Here is a 20,681-nt window from a genome sequence, read left to right on the forward strand (position 1 = left end):
TTTGAATTCATTAAATGAAAATGTTGAATTAAAAGCTGATATTTTGCGAACATTGTTAATATATGTAAAAAAAAACATTTAGTTTACTGATGCTCTTTAAGAAAGGAAATCTGCCAATCATACCCAGTTGTGACTCCAGACCCACTGACTGTTAAGTGCCTTCTGATAGAGCCAAACAGTTCTTGATTAGTTCCGAACAGTTCCACCAGGACCACTCAGCTTCTGACCTCATTACAGCCTTGGTCCGAATATGGACAAAAGCACTGAACTCAAAAAGTCAGCATTTATTGCTCGTCCCTAATTGTCCTCGATAAAGTGATGAGTCACATTCTTGAAGTGCTGCAGTCCATGTGCCGTAGGTGCATTCACAGTGCTGGTAGGGAGGCAGTTCCACGTGTGACACAGTCACAATGAAGTTCTTTGATAGTCATGGCTTTAGTTATCTTCAGATACCGTCAGTCATACCTCCTCACACTAAAATAACTTTAAAAACAAAACTTTAAAAACCAAGCAAACAGCTTGGTGACAAGGATAATAACGCTTCAGGATAAAATCCTGTGAGAAGAACATGTCGTCACTCGAGCTGACAGAGGAAATCATTCCTGAAGCTAAGTTATAACCAGCTCACACTGGAGAACTAAAGACAGCATGAGTCATGACTTTGAGGAACTGCACAATAGTGAATTTTCATTGCATATCTTACTCTGCATAATGCCTGAAGATTCATTGCATGAAATTCATCATCGACACCTACTTGGGAAATTAGCCATTTCTCAGAACTCCATCTGCCGAGCATCAGAATATTTCTAAGAGATAAAATAATTTGTAGTTTAGCAATGTTCTTCTTGCATGCAGAATCAGTCTTGACTCAATGTTAGAAATCCCACCAGAGTTAGAAGATTGTGAATTCACACCCACTCCAGAGATTCAAATGCAAATGTTTGGAATCCTGCAAAATAATTCACTTCCTGACTTCCCAAAGCCTGTCCACCGTCGACAAAGCACAAGTCAGGAATGTGAGGGAATATTCTTCACTTGCCTGGATGAGTGCACTGAAGAAGGTTGAGACCATCCAGGGACAAAGCAGCCAGCTTGATTGGCACTACATCCACAAATATTCTCTCCATCCACCACCAACACTCGAAAGCAGCAGTGTGTACAATTTTCAAGATATGCAGTGCAAAAATCCACCAAGGATCCTTAGACAGAATCTTCCAAATCACTATTTTGATAATGCACGAAAGAAGTTCAGCGAAAATTCATTAGGGCCTCAGCAAGGCCCACCTCAACATCAAGATCATCCTGTTCCACCTTTTATGTTTTACACAAGCGACATGGCGAGATTCTCACTAAGCAGCTATAAAATGCCAGTTGATGTGTATTAACGCTTGTGAAACACATTGCTAACAACACACCTTACCCCATTGTTCTTCAGAAACCCACTTTACCAAACTCGACAGAGTCCCTGTCAGATTCAGCTCACTGCTTCCTCCAAATGATCTCCCTGTTTGACCATGGACATCAGCAACTCAGGGCACACTCCCCACATCCATGGACATTGGTATCTGTCACAATCCTAAGTACCTTCATGGCACATCTCCAGTTCACTCACAACATACTTCTGCCCTGCGGACTGCTCTGGTAACTATCATTGTAATGCTGCAGCAAGGACAATGTGTGCTCAGGGATACACACTCAGCTCAGGGACTGGACCAAGTTGCATCTCTGGGCTGTTCACTCACTATCAGAGCACTCACTCACTCTGAGCCTGTCTGGATGCTTACAGCATCCCTGCCTTACACTGCCTTGTCTTTCAGAGAAACCAAGCTCCTCTTGCTGCTGCTTGCCCTTGCTGTTTAGCGCAGACACAAAGGAAGAAAGCTTCTCATTGATCTCAGCAGGCCTCAGTCCAGTTAAGGGATTAGCCTTCTATTGGGACAGCTCTGGACTGACAGTGCTGATCTAGATTCACAGCAGTTTGTTAAAGATGATGCCACTGAGTTCCACACGGCCAGTTGTTTCAGAAAGGGAACATGCTAAAATGGAGCAGAAGTCAGACATGACAGACCTGTCAGGAGCAGGGTAGCTGGTTAATCAGGTATGTTTAGTAAGAAGTGGTGAAGGTATTTGCTAGGCCTCATGTCGCAACAAAAAATTAGTACAATTTGAATATAGGCAAAAAAAAAGTAAAATTCGCCACATTGTTCCTGCTGCTGTGTATTGTTTAAATATTATTTGCACAGTTTCTCAGTGGATCTACTTAAATTGTGAAAATGTAGATAAATATTTGCAGAATATCACTCTGAAATCACCGTGTGGGTAGTTCAGTGGTTAGCACTACTACCTCACAGTGCCAGGGACCTGAGTTTGATTCCAGCCTCAGGTGACTGTCTGTGTGGAGTTTGCACATTCCCTCCGTGTCCGCTCGAGTTTCCTCCGGGTGCTCCAGTTTCCTCCCGCAATCCAAAGATTTGCACGTTAGGTGAGCTGGCCATGCTAAATTGCCTGTAGTGTTCAGGGATGTGTAGATTAGATGCATTGGTCTGGTGTAAATGTAGGATAGGAGGAATGGGTCTGGGTGGGTTACTCTTTGGAGGGTCAGTGTTGGGCTGAAGGACCTGTTTCCACACTGTGGGGATTCTACAATAAGTATTGTATATTCTGATTCAAAACGAAAACTTTATTTGAGTCACTTCATATTTCAACATTGATCATTCATTCAGTAACAAATTTTAATTTGCAGATTCAGCGACTTTTTCAGCAATTTCTGTGAATGGGACTCAACATATCCAAGACCGAAAGATTTAAAATTTCCACGAGCTTTGCAAATCCCAAAGAAAGGGAGTGTTTTCGACTATGTCTACCTCAAAAGAACCTTTTCCTCATGGTGCACATGGAGAGACCTGATCACTACTGTTGACATTCAGCAGAGTATAAATGTAAGCAGTTATTAAGGAATATATTCATGGAGATATATGGTTACTAAGATGAGTAATTGTTCAGGGATGTATTCAGTAGACACTTACAAAAGTGTGTACTTAATAAGGGGCTCATTTCCTAAAATGCATATGTACTAAGGGATGTAATAAAATCAGGTGAACCTGGTGAAACTACCAAACAGGACTACTTGCATGTCAAACAGTATAAGCAGCAAGTGTTGGACCATGCTAAGTGATCCTGCAACCTATGGATCAGATCTAAGTTTTGCTGTCCTGTTATGTCCAGTCATGAATAGTGGTGGAACTCACTGGAGGATGAGGCTCCACAAATATCCCCGTCCACAATGATGGAAGAGGAAACATCAGTACAAAAGATAAGGCTGAAGCAGTTGCAACAATCTTTAGCCAGAATTGCTGAGTCGATGATCTGTCTCAGCCTCCCACAGAGGTTCTAAGCATCTCATGCTAACCTTCAGCTAATTCAATTCACTCCATGTGATATCAAGAAATGGCTGGTCGCATTAGCTACTGCAAAGGTTATGGGCCCCAACAAGATTCCAGCAGGAATCCTCAAGATTTGTGTTCCAAATGTTGCCACAACCCTAGTCAAGTTATTTCAGTACACTTATAACACTGGCATCTACCCAAATAATATGGAAAATTGCCCAAGTATATCCTGAACACAAAATGCAGGACAACCCAATCTGCCAATTACCACCCCACTGTCGAATCATCAATAAAGTGATGGAAGATGTCATCAACAATGTTATCAAGCAGCATCTCCTCAGTTTGACTCTGCCAGGACCACTCAGTTCTTGACCTGAGCAGCGCAGTGGCTCAGTGATTAGCATCACCGCCATCACAGTGTCAGGTCCCAGGTTCGATTCCAACCTCGGGTGACTGTCTGGGTGGAGTTTGCACATTCTCCCTGTGTCTGCATGGGTTTCCTCCGGGTGTTCCAGTTTCCTCCCACAGTCCAAAGATGTGCAGATCAGGTGAATTGGCCATGCTAAATTGCCCATAGTGTTAGGTGCATCATTCAGAGGGAAATGGGTCTTGGTGGGTTCCTTTGGAGGGTCGGTGTGGACTGATTGGGCCGAAGGGCCTGTTTCCACACTGTAGGAAATCTAATCTAAAAAGAAGTCTTGGTTGAAACATGGACAAATGAGTTGATTTTCAGAGGTGAGGTGAGAGTGACAGCACTTGATATCCAGGCTGTATTTGACTGAGAGTGACACCAAGGAGCCCTAGCAAAACTGGAATCAGTGGGTATCAAGGTAAAACTCTCCACTAGTTGGAGTCATACCAGCACATAGGAAGATGATCATAGTTATTGGAGATCAGTCACCCCAGCTCCAGGACATCGCTGCAGGACCAGCTCAGGGTAGTGTCCTAGGCCCGACCATCTTCAGGGTAGTGTCCTAGGCCCGACCATCTTCAGGGTAGTGTCCTAGGCCCGACCCATCTTCAGGGTAGTGTCCTAGGCCCGACCATCTTCAGGGTAGCGTCCTAGGCCCGACCATCTTCAGGGTAGTGTCCTAGGCCCGACCATCTTCAGCTGTTTCAATGTGCTTGCCTCCAAAGTAAATTGAGAAATGAGAATGTCGATGGATAGTACCTCATTTGCCTGTCCATTGCAGTCTGTCTAATAAAGTCAGAAATATGAGGAAAAGCTTCGCTCACTTCCTCTCAGACACCACTCACAGCTGAATACTGATTTCTAAGGCAAAACGTTAGGAAGAGTATAAAAACCAGAAACATCCATTTACAATAAGCAAACTGTGCTGGATCCACAGATGATATGTGTTGCCATAGAGTTTGCAACACTGTGCCTATCCTTCCAGGAACATAGCCAGGGGACCTGTTTTTCCAGAGGTGGCTTCCTAAACTGCCAGCATCACATTTGCCTCAATGGTCTCTCCTTCATGCTGTCAGTTCAGTCAGATACAATTCTGGAACCTCCCAGCCAGCCCCAGAGAGGTGAAAAATCCTGCTTGAGTCAGAGACCCCAGTAAGTTGTTATCAATCAGCTCCTCATTACCTCAATAGGGGTGGTGCCGTCTCACTGTGATGGCTAATGCTGCCATCTCACAGTGCCAAGGACCTGGGTTCAATTCTGACCCCAGGCAACTGTCTGTGTGGAGTTTGCACATTCTCCCCATGTCTGCATATGTTTCTTCCAGGTGCTCTGGTTTCCTCCCACAGTACAAGTTTGGTGGATTGGCCATGCTAGTGTTCAGGGATCTGTATGTTAAGTGCATTAACCATGGGAAATGTAAGATTACAGGGAAAGGGTAGGGGATGGGTCTGGGTGGGCTCCTCTTTGGAGGGTTGGTGAGTTCTTAATGGGCCAAATGGCCTGTTTTCACACTGTAGGGATTCTATGGAAATTCTATAGATATTTTGAATGATAGCTCAGGTACAAAATGGCCAGTGTAGGGGGAATTTAGATCACAAGCCATGTTTAATTCTCCTTTAGTCAATCAACCAATCAACCTTTCACCTTCTGTATCTCCAAATCTTCCTGCTTCTTGTGAAGGATGAGTTATCATTCCTTAATCGACACTAAATATAATTAAAACCAAATTATTAAAAGGATGTTTGTTTTTGTTATATTACACCCAACTGTTATTAATCACTATATTGTTCAGCTAGTATCTGGATTATTGATATAACAATTATAATACACAGTTAATGGTAAAGCTCATGACAGTTCTGAAAAACAGGTTCTGAGTGAGTATTATTACAATTCATCAGTAAGATATTGTCAGGCTGGAGTGATCTCAGTGTTGGTATGTATTCTTTTGCATGTCATTACTGTTCTTGATGGATATCCTGGGCTGTGCACTGGACTCACCTTCAACCTATCCAGACTGACGGTCAAGATATTCGGGTAGGTCACTAGAGACTATATTTCAGTTGCTGCTATTTTGCTTGTAATTAATCTTGTTAGAGACAGAGTGGAACTGTTAAGCCCTGCTATTGAATATGTCATCTCCTATAACGCCAAGGGACTCCACTGACATGCGAAACTGCACCAATTCAAATATTAAATCAGTCTTCATTGTGCGAACTCCAGTCTGAAACTTCACCCTTCTGAGTCACACCATGGAAACAAATCTTTGAATAATCTCCTTCAGTTCCACCGTAGTTAGAGTTTGAAGTAGCTAGGGGTAAGGGATTGAAAATGGAATCTAGCCATTTTCATAGCAATCTCCTCACTGAATATTCATTCAAGTCCTCTGTATTTTGCTGATAGCTTGAGATTGCAACAGGGTAAAATGAGATGTGTCACTTGAATGAAATTACTGCCAGGAAATTCAGTGACTATTTGATTTTGACATTGGAAAAAAACCCAAGAATGAATTATAGATGTACAGTTCAAAATCCAAGAATCATAATTTTGATTACAGACCAATGTAAGCAGCAGGGGCAAGGCCACAGAGGGAGTTTGAAACAAGCATTAGAATTTTGAAATGAAGGCATCAGAGCCGAGTTGAGAGGGTTTCAGCGGCAGATGAGCTGAGACAAAGGCAAATCTGGTGAGAGTTACAGAGGTCGGAATAGATGGTCTTCATGATAGTGCAAAAAGGAAGGTCAAATGTTTCACTGCAGAATGATATTTACACCGTGAGTTGAAGCCATTCAGCCCATCATATCTGTACTACCTAATAAACTTGCTACTTTGACTCTTTGAATATTTTAGGCTTCCTCCTCCCTCAGTGAATAAATTATTGGTGAACCTAGCTTGATCACTTGCTCAACTGTGTTGAAGATTAATTCTCATTTTAATGTTGCGCCATTTACTGTTCTTGCAGAATCTTCTTTGAAAGGGCTGACATTTTACTTGGCATTCCTAATCACTCAGCTCATATCGGCAGGCTTGAATTTGGAGTCAACAGTTGTTGCCTGTGCCATGTGGCAATCTGACTCAGAAAGATGATGAGCTCTTTAATCAGCATTCTCAGGTTACCATAGAATGTACAGTATAAAAAGAGGCCATTCAACCCATTGTGTCTATACTGGCTCCAGAAAGAGCTATCCAGCTAGTCCCACTCTCTAGCACCATCGCCATAGCCCTCTCAATTCATCACTTTCAAACATATATCCAACTCTCTTTTGAAACATACTTTGGAATCTGCCTCCGCTACTTTTGCAGGCAGTGCATTCTAAATCCTAACAACTCTGAGTATAGAAGTTTCTCATCATCTCACTCCAGGCTCTCTTGCTGACATCCTTGAAATTGTGACCCTTAGTTACTGACATTCCAATTAGTAGAAACAGAATATCCTCCTTTACTCTGTCAGAATTGTTCAATTTTGAACATCTCAATAGGGTCACCTCTTATTGTTCTTTGCTCCAAGGAGAATAAGTCCAATCTCTCTAACGTTTCCTTGTGTGTAAAATTCCTCACTCCTGGTATCATTTCAGTAAATCTCCTTCGCATTCGCTCCAGGGCTTTAACATTCATCCTTTAATAAGGCGCCCAGAACTGAACACAGTACTCCAAATACATTCTGACCAATGATTTGTAGAGGTGTAGCATCACTTGTTCACTTTTGTTATAGTTTCAGATGGGAAGACGGTAAGTACTTACCAAACACAGCAATCAAACTGTTATGGTTCATTCCTCATATTAACCAGAATTAATCACAAAATCTTGGACTCTGAGCAGCTGGTAGAAGTAAATGAGTCATCTTGTAGCTCAAATGTTTATCGTTTATTCTGTAATGAAGATCCACTAAATACCGATCTCACAAAATTTTATTTGTATCAGAAGAGAAATCCTTCAAGCTCCTTCATGATGCAGACTGACCATTTCTTATCAGGTGGTACTGTGGAAATTTGGGAACTGTTTACTAATAAGGTCAGAGTAGAATTTTGAAATCAGGGTCAGACTTTGGGGGCCTTTAAGTATATTGTTTACCTATTAAGCAGAAAGGTCTGAAATAACTTCATATTGACAATGGTACAACAATTCTATAAATGCGACAATGCTACTCCCTTTATGGCCTGTGGGGAATCACGCATTAATTTCCTTATTGAGATTGTTAAGTATGAGTTCCCTTGTAACAGGCAATGGCATGTCTGGCTGGAACTCATCACCTGAGCCCTTTATAAAGTAGACCTAGGAATCAGTCTGCATAACTATCTTTCCCAGCTGGGGCTAGCCTATGTATACCATGAGTGGTGGCTCTATTTTGGTGTTCAACAATAAATGATGCTCATTTCCAGTCCGGGTTCCTGAGTTATTACATCAAGTTAGATCCTCGTAGAATGATAATGTGACCAGATCCCATGAAGCAAGATAGATGTAAACAAATTCCATATCAGGTACATTTCAGCTTTTGTTCTTCCTCAGTAACAACCAGTTTCTGTTTATTAATGTCATCCTAAAGTTATACTTTTATTGTCCCTGCAGCTAAATGACATTATTGTTGACACCACGGAGACAGTGATGCAGACGTATTTTCTTGAGAGATTGTTGCTGCACAATAAGCCATTGCTGTTTGTAGGACCCACAGGCACTGGCAAGACAGCTATCAGCAACAGATTCCTGCGAAATCTCACGGCCCAAAAATATACTGTGTGCCAAATCACTTTCTCAGCACAGACTACAGCCAATCAAACCCAGGAGATCATCCTCACACAGCAAGAAAAGTATGCATACTAATTGATCATCAAATAATCAGCTTGAATTTTTTTGCAGTGGGAATAAGGTTTCATTTGACTGAGCATGAAATTGAAGGAATCAGATCTGTGATTCTACTCTGAGCTAATGCTTTTACCAGGAGCTGTTTTGGAGTGAGAAAGAGTCCTTTTGGTTGAACTTTGTTGTTTTAATATTTTCAATTCCAAAGCAAAGATACAACTGGGTAAAGGAACAAATTCGCAAATGGTATCCAGTCCAGTCTCAAAGCAGGGAATCTGCCTCGACACTTTGGGAAAGCTGAGAGCTGCCAAAGGGTAAAGAACATAGATTAGAGGATAGTGTAAATGAACAAGAAGACATGGGATTATGCAAGTAACCAGTGCGATAAGACACCTATAACCCTTGCCTAATCTGCAGTGATAAAACCCCCATGTTTATTCCAGAAAGAGAGTAAAAGGAGTAAACTCCTGCCTCCATCTTCCTCATCTCTCCTCCTGCCAATTCCTCATTGATTTCCTGAAATGTCCAACCACCTCTCAGTTCTGTTCTTACAGAACAGAAACTGATCCAATTGGACCATTCACTATTCTCTTTTCCAAAATGAATGTATTTTCGAAACAAAATCAGAAATTGCTGGAAAAGCTCAGCAGGTCTGGCAGCATCCGTGAAAAGAAATAAGAGTTAACGTTTCAGGTCTGGTGACCTTTCCTTGGAGGAAGGGTAACTGGAGCTTTTCCAGTAATTACTGTTTTTGTTTTTGATATACAGCATCTGCAGTTCTTTCATTTTTTATTGAAGATTTTTAGAAATGACTAGTGTAATTTTTCAATTTGTCTTGAATTGTCCAACAACATATCTCCTTTTATTATTTCCGAAGCAGAGTCTTAGGCATTAATCTTCAAATCATAGATAATCCTGGTTTATCCTGAAGGATTGGCAGTGTGAAAATGGGGAAGGTTGTTGAATCTCTGAGGGGGCTGTATTACTGCTGGGGAACAGTTCATTTCCACTTTCTAACTTGCTGCATTTAACAGCTACTAATTCCTCAGTAGTTATCCCAGTGCTGGGAATACTGGGTCACTCCAAATCAATGATGCTGAAGCTGATTGAAGTGGGAAGAGAAAGCAAGAGAGTAGAAGTGAATTTAAGGGGCAGAGTGTGAAAGAGTGAGAGGGAGAGACAGATACATTTCCGATGTCGTGAATGTGGCCACTGTTTATAATTCTACATGGTGATGGATCACCTGAACATAGAAACCAATTGAATAATGACCACCCATATCATTTTACTAAACAGGAGGAGAAAAGTTATCTCTGGGACCCAGCAAGTTAGAAGAGTTTATGTTTTTGTTGATGACCTTAACATGCCAGCAAAGGAGAAATATGGAGCCCAGCCTCCAGTGGAACTGCTTCGTCAATGGATAGACCACGGCTATTGGTTTGACAGGTAAGCTCACTGCTACACCATATCCCTGTAGAAACAATACAGCCGTATTCGACAGTGCAGGAGGCTTGCTTATTGTAAAGTTCCTGAAGCAACTTTTGTTTTGCTGCTTCTGTAATTTGGGGAGTCAAAACAACCAAGTTGAAGAAAGATTCATAAATCCCATTCTCTTCATTCTGCCCTTACTTAGGTAGACCCTATCAACCAAGTTAATAAGAGAACCCATTTTCAATAACACAACATTGCTGGCAATTTAGTCAGTATCACCATCAGGATATCTTGAAGATTTGTTTATAATCTTGTTTATTCTCCACTACTGGATCAACTTGTGAAATGGAGAAAGGGATGTTAAAATAAATTAGTGCTTCACTACATTACAACAGATTGAGTTTTAGAAGCAGAGCCACTGGGACAGCCCTTTATAAGGAGGTCAATGTAATACATATAGTTCATGAAGGTCTCTGATATAAAAATCAGATGAAGGAAATTGAAAATTGAAAATCTATAATTTGACACATCCATGTCACAAAAAAACAAATATGAATGATATTTCTCTCTTGTTTCACATTTATCCTTCTTTTAGAACATCAATTTGAATTAACAATGGGTGGCACGGTGGCTCAGTGGTTAGCACTGCTGCCTCACGGCACCAGGCATCTGGCTTCGATTCCAGCCTTGGGTGACTGTGTGGAGTTTGCACATTCTTCCCAAGTCTATGTGAGTTTCCTCTGGATGCTCCAGCTTCCATCCACAGCCCAAAGATGCAGGTTAGGTGGATTGGTCATGCTGAATTGTCTTGTAGTGTCCAAGGATATGTAAGTTAATTGGATTAGCCATGAGATAGGGTGGGACTGGGTCTGTGTGGGATGCTCTTTGGAGCTTCAGTATGAACCTAATAGACTGAATGGCCTCTTCGTATACTGTATGGATTCTATGAATTTAAAACTTGGGACAACCCATATTCAGGCGAAAGTGAGGACTACAGATGCTGGCGATCAGAGTCAAGAGTGTGGTGCTGGGAAAGCACAGCAGGTCAGGCAGCATCCAAGGAGTAGGTGAATCAACGTTTTGGGCAAAAGTTTCTGTGCTTTTCCAGCGCCACTCTAATCTTAACAACCCATATTTCAGTATATTCATCCTAACCAAGGTTTAAAACTCTCCTTAGTGTCGGCAACTAAATTCAGGCTTTTTTGCAGATTTGATCTCTGGATGTTGGTGGGTGGAAATCTGATGTGTGCCTCCTGTGGAGAGTCATCTGCTGTGGAGTGTGTTCCCTTCCCTTTCCCCTCTCTGTTGGGAATGGGCTATCCCCAAGCCTGTTCCAAATTCTCTGGAAGACTACTGCCATCTGGTGAATAGAGCATAGAACAATAGAGCACAGGCAGAGACTATTCAGCTCACTGTGTCTGTGCCTGACTATGATGTCATTCAAAACTAATCCCATCTTCCTGCACACAGTCCATATTGCTCTATTCCCTTGTTCATGTATCTGACTAAATGCCTCTTAAACATTGCTATCATATCTGCTTCTACCACCTCCCCTGGCATTGTGTTCTAGGCACCTATCACCCTCTATGTAAAAAACTTTCCTCACGCATCTCATTTAAACATTTCCCATCTCACCTTACATGTGCCCCTAGTATGTGACATTTCCACCCTGGGAAAGACTCCAACTATCCACCTTTTCTCGTAATTTTGTATATTTCGATCAGCTTACCCCTCAGTCTCTGATGCTATGGCGATGTTCAGCTTCTGCCACCCTCTCCTGTGGCTCTTTGACTCACTGAGACTTCACCCTCGCTTTCTCCAGGTTTGGTTGAGAAGTCTTTGTGTTCTCTTTTAAATCTGTGCTGGAGTTGTTAGTTACCCAGATCTCTGTTAACAATAAAATATCTAAATTGACATTGGCAAATTTGAACTACCACAACCCTATAAAAAATTATTTGAATAAACTCTAACCAGTGACACATCCATGCTCTTCACTATGACCCCTTTTTTAAAATCAGTACACTGGAATTTAATTGAATTTATGGTTATGATTATTGATAATCACCTTATCAGACACGTGAAAACTGAAATAGGAGAAATATGTTTTTTTTCACCTGGTTCAGTGGCTGGTTTCAAAGTCTTTGAACAAATTCTCAATTTATTCCACAATACTTTCCTGAATGTGCCTCAATTTGTGGGCAGGTGATCACTGCAGCCATTTTATAAAATGTCAATTTTTAAACCTATTATTTAGTCCATTAAAATCTCATGGCATGGAGAGATTGTTGAATGAACAAAAGCTAAACAGGTCAGGACTCTATGCATTGCAGTTCAGAAGAACGAGAGGTGATCTCATCGAAACATATAAGATTCTTCATGGGTTGGACAGGATAAATGCTGAGAGGATGTTTCCTCTCATGGGGCAGTCTAGGACCAGAGGGCATAGTCTCAGAATAAATGGGCACCAATTGAAGACTGAAACAAGGAGGAATTTCTTCTCTCGGAGGACTGTGAGTCTGTGGAACTCCCTACTGCAGACAGCTGTGGAGGCAGATTCCTTGTGTATATTTAAAGCTGCAACAGATAGATTCTTTATTAATAGAGGAATCAAGGGTTACATTGGAATGGTAGGAAAGTAGATATGAGGAATGTTGAGTTAGCCATGATCCTATTGAATGGCAGAGCAGGCTCAAGGGGCTGAATAGTCTTATGCATGCTCCCATTTATTAAGGTCTTATGATCTTAAAATCAGATAAAGGTGGTTGAAAATCAACAATACATAATTTTACCACTATTGTGGCAAATGTCACAGCTCAATTTACCAAATTAAAATCATTAATAATCCCAAATCTTCATCAAAGTATTGACAGGTTCTGGACTTAAAATTCTGCTTCAGTAACGAAGATCAATGATATAGATCAGACAGCTGTATACCAATGTACACAGGCTCTGTATGATTGATCAGGCCTGAGAAACACAAGCCTTCTTCCAACTTGGACTAAAGCTGAGAATTCTGTCAATTTGTGTGCTGGTCTGGTCAGGGACAGGAATCTGCCTGATAAATACAAGTCTTATTTCAGTTCAAAGATGAGGGTCTTAGTCTGATTTTTGGTTCGTTGACCAATTGTGACTAGTTGTGGTGGGTGTTTGGAACGCGTTGCCAGCAGAGGTGGTAGAGGCTGGCACGGTAGATTCATTTAAGATGCGTCGGGACAGATGCATGAGTAGGTGGGGAGTAGAGGGATACAGATGCTTAGGAATTGACCGACAGGTTTAGGCAGTGCATTTGGATTGGCTCAGGCTTGAAGGGCCGAAGGGCCTGTTCCTGGGCTGTAAATTTTCTTTGTTCTTACTCAGTTTACCCAAGGGGTCATTGGTGATCGGAGAGATCACATCTTTACCACATCGTGTGAGAAAACAGCTGAAAATTATTTTCATCTACTGCTATTCCTCTTTTCTACTTCCTGTCTCTCTGTCATCTCACCTCTTTTTTTCAGTCTTCCTCTTTCTCAAATAAGATTCACTTTGTGCAGTGGTGCAAAATTGGATAGAATGTATTAACAGTTTGTTAAATTGCATTGCTAACCAGTCTCCCTCTCTTGCTTAAAAGGAATAATTTTCATTTCTTTACTCACACTCTATGACAGAGTGAAAGCTAACCTTAACCAAATCAGTGCCAATTGTATTGAATGTAATTAAGTCAGCCAGGTGGACCTCATAGAATATGAGTTCCCTGATTGGGGCTGTTAATCTGGTCCAATGAGGGAGCCCTGTCTGGCAGGTACAAACAGGAGTGTCACCGCAGGGAGTGGAATGTGTTGTTTCCCCCTCCAACTCTATTTGGCTTTAATCCCTGCCCTCCCCTTCACTGTTTGATCACACAGCATTCCCCTTAAACACTCGGGTGTTTCCTTTCTTCCTGGTGGTGGAACAGCAATAATGATTTACACACTTGTACTTCCCGAAAAAAAGAACAGGAGTGTCAGAGATTCTGTTCGCTCTGACAGCTGACTCTGAAGGAACTGGATCAGTGTCAAGGACAGTATAAATAAAGAGTGACTTGGTGATGGGATACCAGCCTGTGTGGAGCTATTTCACTAATGACTCATGTCCCTGTTCAGGCCAGTCAAACACGGTGAGAAGATTCTCAGCTTTAGGCCAAGTTAGAATAATACATCATGTTTTATATTTATCTAAGACAGGAACAGAAGGAGAACATTCATCCCTTTGGGTCTGCTCTGCGATTGAATTAGACCATGTTGTTCTGTACTTCCACTTCATTTAGCCAACCTTGTCCCTTGTCAGTTCATGACCTTATCTGATAATGATCTATTAATCTCGCCCTGAGTTTATCAATTGACCTGCAGCCCCAACAACTTTTCTTGGGGGAAGAGTTTCAGATTTCCACTCCTTGTTGTGTGAAGAACTGCACAAGACCTCAAAAGTCCAATCATCTTCAGCCACTTCATCAATGATATTCCCTCTGTCATAAGGTCAGAAATGGGATGCTTGCTGATGATTGTATAATGCTCATGATTCCGCAAATACTGAAGCAGTTCATGTTCAAATATAGCAAGACCTGGACAATATCCAGGCTTGGTCTGACAAATGGCAAGTAACATACATGCCACACAGATGTCAGGCAATGACCATCTCCAGTAGATAAGAATTTAACCACCATCTCTTGAAATTAACTGGCGTTACTATCACCAGTCCCCTACTATCAACTTCCTCAGAGTCACTATTGACCAAAAACTGAACTGGACTACCGACATAAATACAGTGGTTACAAGAGTGGTTCAGAGGCAAGGAATCTGCAGTAGGCAACTCACCCCCTGCTTCCCAAAAGCCTGCCCATCATCTACGAAGTATAAGTCAGGAGTGTGATGGAATACACCTTCCTGGATGGATGTAGTCCCAACAACACTCAAGAAGTTTGACACTTTCCAGGACATAACAGCCCAATTGATTTCTATCACATCACAAACACTCATTCCCTCCACCATTAATGTTCATTGGCTGTCCTGTGTACTTCCTACAAGATGCACACTAGAAATTCTCCAAGGAGACACCTTCCAAATGCATGACCACTTCATTCTAGAATGATAAGGGCAGCAGATTTAGAAATGTATCACCATTCCTTCAGTGTTGCTGGGTCAAAGTTGGAGAGCCCTCCCTCAGGGCATTCTGGGTTTATTTACAACACACGGACTGCAGTTGGTCAAGAAGGCAGCTCACCCTCACCTTCTCAAGGCCAGTTAGGGACAAACAATAAATGCTGGCACATCCAATGACAAAATATGAAAAAATACAATTCTAAGGGGAGTCTTGGTGCAGCGACTTGGGGATGTGGAGGGACGGGTAAATGCTTACTAAACAGATGCCTTGAAAACAAAAGCCCCACACCTATCTCCAGCCCCACGCCGATCTCCACCCCCACGCCCAACTCCCACCCACGCCTAACTCCACCCCCACGCCCAACTCCCACCCACACCTAACTCCACCCCCACGCCCAACTCCCACCCACACCTAACTCCACCCCCACGCCCAACTCCCACCCACACCTAACTCCACCCACACACCTAACTCTGCCCCCACGCCCAACTCCCACCCACGCCTAACTCCACCCACACACCTAACTCTGCCCCCACGCCCAACTCCCACCCACGCCTAACTCCACCCACACACCTAACTCTGCCCCCACACCTAACCCCACCCCCACACCCATCTCCACCCCACACCCATCTCCACCCCCACGCCGATCTCCGCACCCACACCCATCTCCACCCCCACACCTAACTCTGCCCCCACGCCCAACTCCCACCCACGCCTAACTCCACCCACACACCTAACTCCACCCACACACCTAACTCTGCCCCCACACCTAACCCCACCCCCACACCCATCTCCACCCCACACCCATCTCCACCCCCACGCCGATCTCCGCCCCCACGCCGATCTCCACCCCCACGCCGATCTCCGCACCCACACCCATCTCCACCCCCACACCTAACTCCACCCCCACACCTAACTCTGCCCCCACGCCCAACTCCCACCCACGCCTAACTCCACCCACACACCTAACTCCACCCACACACCTAACTCTGCCCCCACACCTAACCCCACCCCCACACCCATCTCCACCCCCACGCCGATCTCCGCCCCCACGCCCAACTCCCACCCACGCCTAACTCCACCCACACACCTAACTCTGCCCCCACACCTAACCCCGCCCCCACTCCCAGCTCCAGCCCCACACCAGGTCCTAGCTCCCAGCCCTGCTATATTTTCACCATTCTTTCAAACCTCCCCCTCTCTGAGGATGAAAGATCAGTCCTCAGCAGAGGCCTCACCTTCATCCTCCTATGCTCCCGGATTAACGAGTTCAACACGCGGCGAGACATCAAACAATTCTTCCGCCGCCTTCACCTCCACGCCGACTTCTCCAACCAAGACTCTCGCCCACCCTCTGACGACCCCTTTCTCCCGCCTCCAACACACCCCGTCCACCTGGACACCCCGTACTGACCTCTTACCCGCCCTTGATCTCTTCATATCCAACTGCCGCTACGACATTGACCGTCTCAACCTCTCCACCCCTCTCACCCACTCCGACCTCTCACCCTCGGAACGTGCAGCCCTCCACTCCCTCCGTTCCAACCCCAACCTCACTATCAAACCGGCAGACAAGGGAGGCGCGGTAGTAGTTTGGCGCACCGATCTTTACACCGTTGAAGCTAAACGCCAGCTCGCGGACACCTCTTCCTACTGCCCCCTTGACCATGACCCCACCTCCCACCACCAAACCATCATCTCCCAGACCATCCATAATCTCATCACCTCAGGGGATTTCCCATCCACTGCCTCCAACATCATAGTCCCACAACCCCGCACCGCCCGTTTCTACCTCCTGCCCAAAATCCACAAACCTGACTGCCCCGTCCGACCCACTGTCTCAGCCTGCTCCTGCCCCACTGAACTCATCTCTGCATACCTCAATATGGTCCTGTTCCCCCTTAGTCCAAGAACTCCCCACCTACGTTCGGGACACCACCCACACCCTCCACCTCCTCCATGATTTTCACTTCTCCGGCCCCCAATGCCTTATCTTCACCATGGACATCCAGCCCCTGTACACCTCCATCCCTCATCACGAAGGACTCAAAGCCCTCCGCTTCTTCCTTTCCCGCCGTACCAACCAGCACCCTTCCACTGACACCGTCCTTCGACTGACTGAACTGGTCCTCACTCTGAACAATTTCCCTTTCCAATCCTCCCACTTCCTCCAAACCAAAGGAGTAGCCATGGGCACTTGCATGGGCCCCAGCTATGCCTGCCTCTTCGTAGGATATGTGGAACAGTCCATCTTCCACAGTTACACTGGCACCACCCCCCACCTTTTCCTCCGCTACATCGATGACTGTATCAGCACTACCTCGTGCTCCCACGAGGAGGTTGAACAGTTCATCCACTTTACTAACACCTTCCACCCTGATCTCAAATTTACCTGGACCGTCTCAGACTCCTCCCTCCCCTTCCTATACCTCTCCATTTCTATCTCAGGCGACCGACTCAACACGGACATTGACTACAAACCGACCGACTCCCACAGCTACCTAGATTACACCTTCTCCCACCCTACCCCCTGTAAAAATGCCTTCCCATATTCCCAATTCCTTCGCCTCCACCATATCTGCTCCCAGGAGGACCAATTCCAATACCGATTGCTATCGAACAACCCAGATGGCCTCCTTTATCAAAGATTGCAATTTCCCCTCAGCTGTGGTTGACGATGCTCTCCGCATCTCCACTTCCTGCTCCTCCGCCCTTGAACCCCGTCCCTCCAATCGCCACCAGGACAGAATCCCACTGGTCCTCACCTACCACCCCACATTTCCGCTACCTCCAAACAGACCCACCACCAAGGATATATTTCCCTCCCCTCCCTATCAACATTCCAGAAAGACACTCCCTCTACAACACCCTCGTCAGGTCCACACCCCCCACCAACCCAACCTCCACTCCCGGCACCTTCCCCTGCAACCGCAAGAAATGCAAAACATGTGCCCACACCTCCCCCCTCACTTCCCTCCAAGGCCCCAAGGAATCCTTCCACATCCGCCACAAATTCACCTGCACCTCCACACACATCATTTACTGCATCCGCTGCACCCGATGTGGCCTCCTCTATATTGGGGAGACAGGCCGCCTACTTGCGGAACGTTTCAGAGAACATCTCTGGGACACCCGGACCAACTAACCCAACCGCCCCGTGGCTCAACACTTCAACTCCCCCTCCCACTCCACCAAGAACATGCAGGTCCTTGGCCTCCTCCATCGCTAAACCATGGCAACACGACGCCTGGAGGAACCCTCCAACCACAAGGAATGAACTCAGATTTCTCCAGTTTCCTCACTTCCCCTCCCCCCACCCTGTCTCAGTCCCAACCCTTGAACTCAGCACCACCTTCCTAACTTGCAATCTTCTTCCTGACCTCTCTGTCCCCACCCCCACTCCGGCCTATCACCCTCACTTTAACCTCCTTCCACCTATCGCATTCCCAACGCCCCTCCCCCAAGTCTCTCCTCCCTACCTTTTATCTTAGCCTGTTTGGCACACCTTCCTCATTCCTGAAGAAGGTCTTAAGCCCGAAACGTCGATTCTCCTGCTCCTTGGATGCTGCCTGACCTGCTGCGGTTTTCCAGCAACACATTTTCAGCTCTGATCTCCAGCATCTGCAGTCCTCCCTTTCTCCTAAACTAAAGCCATGTTCAACCTGCCCAAAGCACTGGTTGGCCTCAAATGGAATATTGCATCTGAGCATTGCACTTTGGGATGAAACAAAGGAGTGCAGCAAAGATTCACAGGAATAGTCTCGGGGAGGAGAAATGTTTGTCATGTAGAGCGATCGGAGAAGTTGGGACTGTTTTCCTGAGAGAAAAGAACAGTGAGAGGAGATTTGATCATGGTATTCAGTACCATGAAGGGTTTGTACAGAAACTCTATTTGTGGAAGGATGCGCACCAGTAAACATTAATTTGTGTTTTGAGATTTCCAGCTGTTTTATGAAGAAGTGTTTACAAACATCAGCTGACCAGCTGACCAGCCTGACTCGAGTTTTAATGCTCTATGTTTTCAGCACCTCCATCCCCAGATCTGCAAAAACACCAAAGGAAATATTTTCCCTCAATATGCACATAGATAGCTATTGTTTGAAAGACCTTGATTTGATTGATAGCTTTCTTTTTAACTATGCAATGCACGTTAAAAAGTTTGTTTATACAGTTCACGAGGCCAGCACTTGTTGCAATGTAATTTATTTCTAATCATTCGGATCAACGATGTTATGACACACAAGGATGTTACCATTACCGGGAGGGGGTGTCAGTGCTTGAGTTATACAGCGAGATTGGATAAGCTGGAACTTTTTTCCCTGGACCATGGGAGGGTCGGGGTGCCTTAATAGAAGTTTATAACATCACGAGGGCCACAGATAAGATGAGTAGCCAAAGCCTTTTCCCTATGGTAAGGGAATTCAAAGCTAGAGGAAATATCTTTAAAATGGGAGGTGAAAGGTTTAAAAGGAACCTTAGGGGCAATGTTTTCACACAGGGCTATTTCATATGTGGAATGAACTTTCAGAGGAAGTGGTAGATGCAAGTACAGTTACAACATTTGGGAGACATTTGATGCATGATTAGAGAAAGGTTTCGAGTGTTAAGGGCCAAACACAGGTAAATGTGACTAGTTTAGTTTGGGAAACTTGGTCAGCATGGACGAGGTGGACCAAGGAGTCCGTTTCTATGCTGTATGACTCTATGACCTCAGGGGCAGGTGGAATGTGAACCCACATCCCCTGGGTCAGAGATAGGGACTTCATCACTGCACCACAAAAGCCCCTTTGTTGTCATCTATTATGAGAGTGTGCTGATGTTTCTGAAGTCTGTGTTCATGTGATTACAGGACAGACACGAGCATTCTGCCAGTCCATGACATGTCCATAGTGGCAGCAATGGCCCCCCCTGGTGGTGGGCGGCAAACTGTCACTCCACGCTGCCTCCGACACTTCAATATTATCACCATCGACACTTTCAGTGAAGAAACCATGAAGACTATCTTCCAGCCTGTGGTGGACTGGCACTTCAGTAGGGGATTCGATGTCTCCTTGAAGAGATACTCCAGGGTAAGAAATTACCAAAATCTAATTGCACTACAGAGAATGAAACTATGACTAACTACTGTTTGTCAAGTTGCAACAGGCAACTGTGAGGCAAGATTTCATCTCACTTCAGGATCATTGGAAATGTTTTAAATTCAGTTCAGAGCAGTCTTTTCCTGAGCTCCTTCAGCCTCCACATTTCTGCTGTTTGGAAATAACTGGAGAAGTATGAATGAGGTGCTATGCTGAGACCCCATTTAACATCTACAACGTTTGCCACAAGCACTATTTTGAAGAAAAGCAGGGGAATTTCTTTGCCAATATTAATTCCTTGAATCAACATTGTGAGAAACAGATTACCTGGGTCATTATTGCCTTGCCAGTTGTGGGACCTTGCTATGCCCACAATAATTCCCCTGTTTCCTGCAACACAATTGCGACAGCACTTCAGAAGGTCTTTGGGAGCTGCAAAGCATTTTGGGATGTTCCAAGGTTGTG

General features: G+C 44.5%; 1 protein-coding gene across 3 annotated transcripts in view; it reads left to right on the plus strand.

The window, feature by feature from the left end:
• The window catches only part of LOC140466786 (dynein axonemal heavy chain 3-like), a 601,941-nt gene that overhangs the window by 387,400 nt on the left and 193,860 nt on the right, over positions 1–20,681 (plus strand). For all 3 annotated transcript variants that reach the window (XM_072562421.1, XM_072562422.1, XM_072562423.1), the window contains 5 exons: positions 2,744–2,939; positions 5,812–5,832; positions 8,362–8,600; positions 9,889–10,038; positions 19,988–20,207. In XM_072562421.1, coding sequence (XP_072418522.1) covers positions 2,744–2,939; positions 5,812–5,832; positions 8,362–8,600; positions 9,889–10,038; positions 19,988–20,207 — 826 coding nt within the window. The remainder of the gene's footprint in view (positions 1–2,743; positions 2,940–5,811; positions 5,833–8,361; positions 8,601–9,888; positions 10,039–19,987; positions 20,208–20,681) is intronic.

Source organism: Chiloscyllium punctatum, chromosome 44 (genome assembly GCF_047496795.1).
Source record: "Chiloscyllium punctatum isolate Juve2018m chromosome 44, sChiPun1.3, whole genome shotgun sequence".
Classification (NCBI taxonomy): Eukaryota; Metazoa; Chordata; class Chondrichthyes; order Orectolobiformes; family Hemiscylliidae; genus Chiloscyllium; species Chiloscyllium punctatum.